At 36.0% G+C, this 7,270-nt stretch overlaps 2 protein-coding genes across 2 annotated transcripts; both read right to left on the bottom strand.

Moving 5' to 3' along the window:
- Positions 1-285: 285 nt before the first annotated feature.
- On the bottom strand, positions 286-2,818 carry LOC111232573. The gene is made up of 6 exons (XM_022760157.1): positions 2,716-2,818; positions 2,173-2,502; positions 1,635-2,003; positions 1,163-1,300; positions 961-1,004; positions 286-879 (listed from the first exon to the last, which is right to left on the bottom strand). Exons 1-6 carry the CDS (start codon positions 2,756-2,758, stop codon positions 745-747), a joined length of 1,059 nt encoding a protein of 352 aa, XP_022615878.1. The 5' UTR covers positions 2,759-2,818; the 3' UTR covers positions 286-744.
- Positions 2,819-4,592: 1,774 nt separating this feature from the next.
- On the bottom strand, positions 4,593-6,657 carry LOC111232714 (signal-regulatory protein beta-2-like). Its single transcript, XM_022760347.1, has 6 exons — positions 6,593-6,657; positions 6,156-6,482; positions 5,605-5,961; positions 5,262-5,402; positions 5,074-5,135; positions 4,593-4,994 (listed from the first exon to the last, which is right to left on the bottom strand). The coding sequence occupies exons 1-6, from the start codon at positions 6,633-6,635 to the stop codon at positions 4,878-4,880; spliced, it is 1,047 nt and encodes a 348-aa protein (XP_022616068.1). The 5' UTR covers positions 6,636-6,657; the 3' UTR covers positions 4,593-4,877.
- Between the last annotated feature and the right edge of the window lie 613 nt (positions 6,658-7,270).

Raw genomic sequence — 7,270 nt, 5'->3', positions numbered from 1 at the left:
GACAGGTAATAGATAGTAATAAATAGTAATAAAGACAGCATAGATGGATGAAGGGAAGAGCTTTACTCATAGCTGTGCTTATCACTGTTTCACAATCATTGAAGTCCAACATAAATGGAACAAAATACATTTAATTTAATCTAACTCATTATAAGCATAAGAACAACAAAATAAATGAAGATATACACTGAGTTGTCAGTTTATTATTAGGTACATCTAGCTAACTTTGATGCAGTCTAATACAACTGTCCTGCAATGAGCCCTCCCTTCATGAAGGTTATAATGTTCAGTTTTTGTTCTAACTGTGTTAAAGTGTTGTTGATTCAACTGAACGATCATTTTAGAGGCTGCAATTTGCGGTGCTGTTGAACTGCATTGCATTGTGTTCACAGGTGTTTTGCCCACCCATTCACATCAGTGAGGGTGGGCTTAACAACAGAGACACCTCTTTGCATAATGTGATGCAGTTCAACAGCCAACAAAATGATCATACTGTTGAATCAACACTTCTCTGAAACAGTTTCAATAAGAACAGAACATTATAACTCTCATGAAAGAGGATTTATTACAGGACTGTTCTATTAGACTACATTCGTTTTTATCAAGGTGTACCTAATAGACCGCCAACTTGAATGTATATTCTGTGTACAACCCTACATGATAGCCACATATAACAACAACCTTTAGCTTTAAACAGAATAACATCAACTATGACATATAACATATATCAGTCCATTTAATTCACTAATCCAACCCAAAAGCCTTGACAGCAGCGTACGTTCTCTCTCTGCCCTTTGTTTTTGCATCTCTCGTTCCACCGCTCCCAGTTTTCATCATGGTAAAGACAACAGCTGAGTAAATCCACTTGTCCTCATCTCTCTGAGGAAATGGATTGCAAATTATATGAAATGACAAATACCAAAATGCATTGTAACTTTTTGGTTGATGAGTTAATCTTACCTTTAAATTCCTTTTTGCAATATTTTCCTTAAGGGAAACAGCAGCTGCAATATAAAATAATAATAGTAATAATAATAATGATGATCAATAGATAAAAATAACTAAGAATGTACTGTAGCTTTAATGATATAACTATGTTACAACTCTAATGAAATTAGCATTAGCTAAATAATGTGTGATATAGTGAGGCAAGCTCTATTACCGTTGCAATAATCACACTTGCTTTTCTTCACGGCATAAATAAGGAAGGCTACAACAATCAGACTTATAGCCAAGACAGCACACAGCAGAAGCATACTCATACTGTCCTGTAAAACACCGAAGGACCACAAGCTGGTTCCTGAAACATGAAAAGGTTAAGGGTTATCAGTGAAAGTAAATGGAAATGTAATTACATCTAAGAGGATTTTACTTGGCAATAAATAAATAAATAAATAAATACACACACACACACACACACACACACACACACACACACACACACACACACACACACACACACACACACATCTAAAATACTACAATTTGAATAAATGGTGAAGCCAAAAAAAAACAACTAATTCTTCGGTTGGAAATAATAAAATCAAACAGTGAGGAATAAAGATTTTTTTACAACATTAAAACTGCATAAGAGGGCAATAAGGTTGGATAACTAAACAGAATGATACAGTTACCTTCAATCTCCACTTTTGTTCCATTTCCAAATAAAATCTCCCCACATGTGGCCACAGCGCAGTAGTAAGTCCCAGCATCAGAGGAGCTGACGTTCTTAGAGAAGTGATAAACACAGCTCTTCGTCGGAGAACGTGCATCAGGTTTCTTGCCACATTCATCAGGTCCATTTCCGTAAGCATAAATTATGTTTGGAAAAGATTGATCCGGACTGACTCCAAACCAGTGCACACTGTGATCACCTGGACAGGAGTGCTTCTCTGAGTGAGAGATGACTGAACACTGAAGAGTCACTGAGTCTCCTGGATAAACTCGATCAGACACTGTCGGCCTTTGAACAACAGTGTAGTCTGACATCCTCTTGGTGTTTTCTATGAAATACAAGACAGCCGAAACGTTGAAAGGTTGTCTGTAGCATATAATTTATTGCGCAGGTTTAGAACGTTAAAATGGAAATGTCACACGGTCATAATGGATGTTGAAATTGTAAATGAACTCTTAAGACTAATATTTCCAATTCTACACAAACACATGTATTACCTTTTAAAGACAAATACGTGCCAGTCCACTGATCCTTACTCCACGTAGTAACTGCACAGTGATACAGTCCCTCATCTTCTTGGATTGTCCTCAGAATGATCAGATTACTCGAGATGGTGGTATGTTTTACGTGAAATCGTGAGGGACTAAACCCTTCTTCAAATGTAGGATTTGCGGTAGCTTTCATTAGCGAGGTAATTAATGTAAGGGTATCACCAATACTCTGTTTATACCACTTGACTCGTATATTGCTATGCTCTGATTGAGGGAAAGAACATGTGAAGGTTACAGATTCACCAAGCTGAACTGTTGTCACTGAGATCAGCGCATCTGAATAAAAAACAATGGAAAATATAAAATTGGTATTACAAAACAATAATAATAAGGAAAAACAAAGCATTTATTACATGAATTAATTTTAAACAGTTGCAATGCAAAGAGGCCATGTGACAACACGTAATAAATTCTAAGCAAAAACATAATTTTGCCCCCTGCAAAATACTCATATAATAAAAGGGTTGGACAGAGGTACTAAGCACTTACATCCTTGATGGAGAAGAAGCAGAGTAATCCATAAAAGAATCATGTTGAGGTCTCTTGGTAGGATCTTTGTTAGCTTTTCAAAGTGTAAAGGTGGTCAAGCTGTCAGATGCTTTCACTTGGTTATCACCAGAGAGGTTTCAGAAGTACATTTCCTGTCGCACTTCTTTTCTAGGTTTAAGACTTTTGAGGTTCCGCGGTTTTAGTCAATAGAGGAGAGCAGCAGCATAATTCTTACATTACATTACATTAGGTGGAAGTTGGTCTCTATGACCTGTTACAAGATCAGGGAATCATGGTTTTACACAGATACCTAAATCTCTTTTTTATCTATTTGCTTATTTGTATGATCAGCCCTATTTATAACTTTGGTTCCACACCTGCCGTTCAGCTTCCTTTGGCTGATTCCAGAAAGAAAATTTTACATTTGTGCTCAAGACAATTTGGGTCGTGACATTACAATAGCACCACTGCCTCATCAGTGTAACACAAATTCACAAGTAAACAAGACGAAGAGTTTGCAGCCATGTTAGCGGTTAGTGTAATTCAGTACTTAGGCAAAATGCTAACATCTGCATGCTAATATGCTTTCATGATAATACTTACATGCTGATGTTTAGGAGGTTTAATGTTCACCCTGGTCACCCTCTTACTATAGCATGGTAGCGTGACAACATTTGCTAATTAGCACTAAACAGTACAGCTTCTGGCTGGTGGCAATGTCATTAATGTCATCTGTACAAAATTTCATGTAAACCATCAAATAGTTGTTGAGAGACTCAAAAGAGGTAGACTGACCATCCTGGAGCCATGCTGCCAGCATGGCAAAAACCAAACCAAAACTTATTTCACTCACTATGAACAACTTGTTCTTCACTGTGCCACATAACTTATTCATCATGTCTGGTCATTGAGAGGATATCAAAAATAGCTGGTCATGAGCTTTATACGTTGGGATCGTAACTCTGATGGTACATTGATTGATAGACAGACTGTTTTACATCACAGTATGATCAGGGGAAATGGCTGCTCTTAGATAGAAAATGAGGTTACCTTTTAAATCACTTTCAGTAAGGAAATGGCTGCACATATGAACTAGGACACAAGCAAAACACCCCTCTTTCAAGCCACTTTCATTTTCTGAGAACTGAAGGAAATACCCACTCTTATTCTAATATGCTTATGTGTTACCATGGTTAGCAAACAATCTTATTTAGGTTAATTATGTGCAACAAACAAGTCACATCGATTGGTTTAGTTTAGCTTTTGTGGGACACCATTCTTTTCGAACTGTGTAAGTGCGGCTGTTTTGTCTGTACCAGAGTTAGAATGACAGCGTTCATAGCAGCCTAAATGAACTGGACTACAAAATTTTTGTGTTAGCTATTTTCCCACAGTTGTGTTTGTGGATTTTTGGTCGCACACAAAACGAGCCATTTGAATTTGGTTTTGGGAAATTGTTAGGGGCATTTTTTATCAATATCATTTTAATTAAATTAATTAAATTAAGGGAGATTATTAAGAATAATTGTTTTTTATGTTTAAAGGGAAAAAAAGGTGGTAAAAGCTTCATGAAAGTCAAATGGGATATTCACATATTTTCTTAAAATTGTTGTAGCAATTGTCAGTAAACTTATGTTGTCACTGTTTCTTCCTCAAATAACTCTTAAATCAACAAAAATTCTCTCTCTAAATAATGATTCTTGCGATAATTTTAACACAATTATGTTATAAAGTTTTTCGTTTATGTTCAAACCCAGCATTTCTTCATTTCAGTTATAAACCGTAGTGACAATCTATTACTCAGACATTTGAGACTGCAGGTTAGGTTTACACAACTTGATTTTTTAATCCCCTTTGTCAGTTATTTGTACAAGAATGCTTTTCCTATTGTGACATTGAATGCTTGAATATAAAACCTTTCACATAAGAGTTCAAAAAAACATAGTATAGACAAAAGAAAGAATTAGAAAAGACTTTTAACACTGACCTAACAAAAAAATTACAGAAATGAAACATATAAACATCTGGTCCGAATGTGTAAGTCACTCGAGGGAAAACATTTGCCATATGACATAACATATACTTCTAATATCCCCACATGGTGTATCATACAAGCATGAAATTAACATCAATAAGACTCTCCAGTGTGTATGTTGCTATTCCTAGCCCACATTCGAGTAAATGCTCCCTCCCTCAACTGCTTTTGCACCACTCATTAAACTTCGGCCATCTTTCCTTGTAAAAATTGCCACAGAATAAACCAATGAGTCTCCATCTGTCTGTAGAAATATATAGAAAAACATTATTAGATAGCATGTAAAGATACTACAAAAAAATCCTATATTTGCCATTACTTACATTGTGACTTTGTTGATCACCAATGGCTGTTGCAGCATTAGTTTGAATGTCAGCAGAAGAATCTGGATCATGACATGAAAAACCATGAATAACAATCAGTAAGGATGTAAGGATGCACTGAATTTCATTATATACTCAAAATGAATTGCAGATTAATTAAAAGTGGGTTAAGTAAAAGTTTTTTTTACCATTGAAACAATTATACTTGCTTTTCTTGATGATGTAAATTAGTAAGGCTATAACGATAAAACTTAGAGCCAAAGCAGCAGACAGTAGAAGCAAAACTGTATTTGCCCTCTGAGAATTGCCAAATGGCCACATGTTGGCTGCTGAAATATTAAGAAAAGGAACAAACAACAAAAATTAGTGAACAGTAAAAAAAAAAAATTATCATTAAACTTTAATATGGCCTCTTGGTAATATGATAAATAATAGATTGAAGCTGATCTTTAAGGATTCCATTTATCTTCTAAAACAAAGTCCTCTAAAATATGCAAAATGTCTATATTTACTCGACATTCCTGCACTTACCTTCAATTTCCAGTTTTGCACCATTCCCAAATAATATCTCCCCACATGTGGCCACAGCACAGTAATAAGTCCCAGCATCAGAGGAGGTGATGTTCATGGAGAAGTTATAGACACATTTCGGAGGAGAGTGGGCATCAGGACTCCTCTCACATTCATCACCACTGTTTCCATGTGCGTAAATGACACTGGGATAAGATTCATCTGATGTGGCTCTGAACCAGTACACACTGGGATCACCTGAACATGTTTTCTTCTCAGAGTCAGAGAGGACTGAACACTGCAAGGTCACTGAGTCTCCTAGCCGGGCTGGATCAGATGAAGGGACTTGAATGACGGCAGTGATATCTGGTTCTGGTCCTGGAAAATGCGGAAAAAAACATTTGCTTATTTTCCATGATATTTAAAATGCATTGCAAGAAGAATGTGGGGCAAGTACTTAAGTACTTATTCAAAGTTATGAATTAAACAAAATGATGCCCTGAACACCTCCTATTAAAAACATATTTTTGTTTGCAAAATGTAACTAATGTAAGGAATATTGCTCCATTTACCTTTGACTCTCAGAAAAGTAATATTCAGAAATGTTGTTCGTAGTTCAACATGTTTTTCACAGTAGTAAAATGCAGTATCACTCAGCTCTGTTTTGGTAATATGAAGAACAAACGTTCCGGGCTCTTGTTTTGCTGTGATTCGAGGAGTCTTATTAAAGTAGGCACTAGCAAAAGTGTAAGTGGCTCCTAAGACTTCAGGCAAGTTTCCAGCAACAAGTCTGATCCAAAATAAGGTTCCTACGTCTATATTCTGGCGGCTACATGTTAGAGTTACATCTTCACCAACATGAACAGTTTTTGTCAAAAAGTTCTGGTCGTCTCTGCATTCTGAAAACAAAAATCAGATGCAGACCAGTTATTACAAGAAGATTTAAATTCATACAGAATACATTTACCATAATAACGTGGTAATAACAGAAGCTGAATTTCATACTTACGTCCAAATGTGAACACAAGCGCTACGCAAAATACGATCAGCATTTTCTGATTGATCCACTTGAGACGGCAGTTAATTTAGATAGTACTGAAGATGATTAATCCTAATGTAATTATATCAAATGGGAGGGAACAATGAAAAGGGAGGGAACAATTTCTGAACAATCTGACTGGTCTCTCATCATGACTGTTAAGTGCACCACCAATGTGAAAATGATCTCAACCAGGTCTTTCCAATAAGTATACAAGACAGCACGAGCAGTTTGGTTTTGCTATTGTTATAAAAACATGATTCAAAGAAATTAACAAACTCAATATAGATTTCTTGTTCACAGAATTTCCTCTATGAAGAAATTACCAATAATGAATCTTAGTGCAGACTATTAGCTCCCCGGGGGTATCTGAAAATGTGCAGACAAAACCAAACTGGGATGACATTGTCAATTTAAATGAAGTTGTATTTTGGGGTTAGTGTGCAGATGTCAACCTCTTCATAAAGATGCTAACCATCCTAGAGCCAGGGGATCTAGTTTATTTTATATTTTAATAACATAATTATTCCCTTCAAGTTGGGTTAAATGTAAAATAAACACCCGTTTTGAACATACAGGGTGTAGAGTTAAAATCCCACAGGGCCAGCTGTGATAAAATACATGTTACTTATATGCTTTACCTTTGCT

This window comes from Seriola dumerili, unplaced genomic scaffold, assembly GCF_002260705.1.
Source record: "Seriola dumerili isolate Sdu_G_001 unplaced genomic scaffold, Sdu_1.0 BDQW01000331.1, whole genome shotgun sequence".
NCBI lineage: Eukaryota > Metazoa > Chordata > Actinopteri > Carangiformes > Carangidae > Seriola > Seriola dumerili.
Note: the sequence above shows the minus strand (reverse complement) of the source record. Positions and strands in the feature narration are given on the sequence as shown.

What these genes read in the sequence shown, in the direction of transcription:
- LOC111232573 (XM_022760157.1), bottom strand. Translation starts at nt 2,758, where the DNA reads ATGATTCTTTTATGGATTACTCTGCTTCTTCTCCATCAAGGAT. An exon ending in GCTTCTTCTCCATCAAGGAT is followed by an intron (nt 2,503 to 2,715) that starts GTAAGTGCTTAG and finishes TTTTTTATTCAG; the next exon opens with ATGCGCTGATCTCAGTGACA. An exon ending in TTGCAAAAAGGAATTTAAAG is followed by an intron (nt 880 to 960) that starts GTAAGATTAACT and finishes CCATTTCCTCAG; the next exon opens with AGAGATGAGGACAAGTGGAT.
- LOC111232714 (XM_022760347.1), bottom strand. Translation starts at nt 6,635, where the DNA reads ATGCTGATCGTATTTTGCGTAGCGCTTGTGTTCACATTTGGAC. An exon ending in GCTTGTGTTCACATTTGGAC is followed by an intron (nt 6,483 to 6,592) that starts GTAAGTATGAAA and finishes TTTTGTTTTCAG; the next exon opens with AATGCAGAGACGACCAGAAC. An exon ending in CAAGTATAATTGTTTCAATG is followed by an intron (nt 5,136 to 5,261) that starts GTAAAAAAAACT and finishes GTCATGATCCAG; the next exon opens with ATTCTTCTGCTGACATTCAA.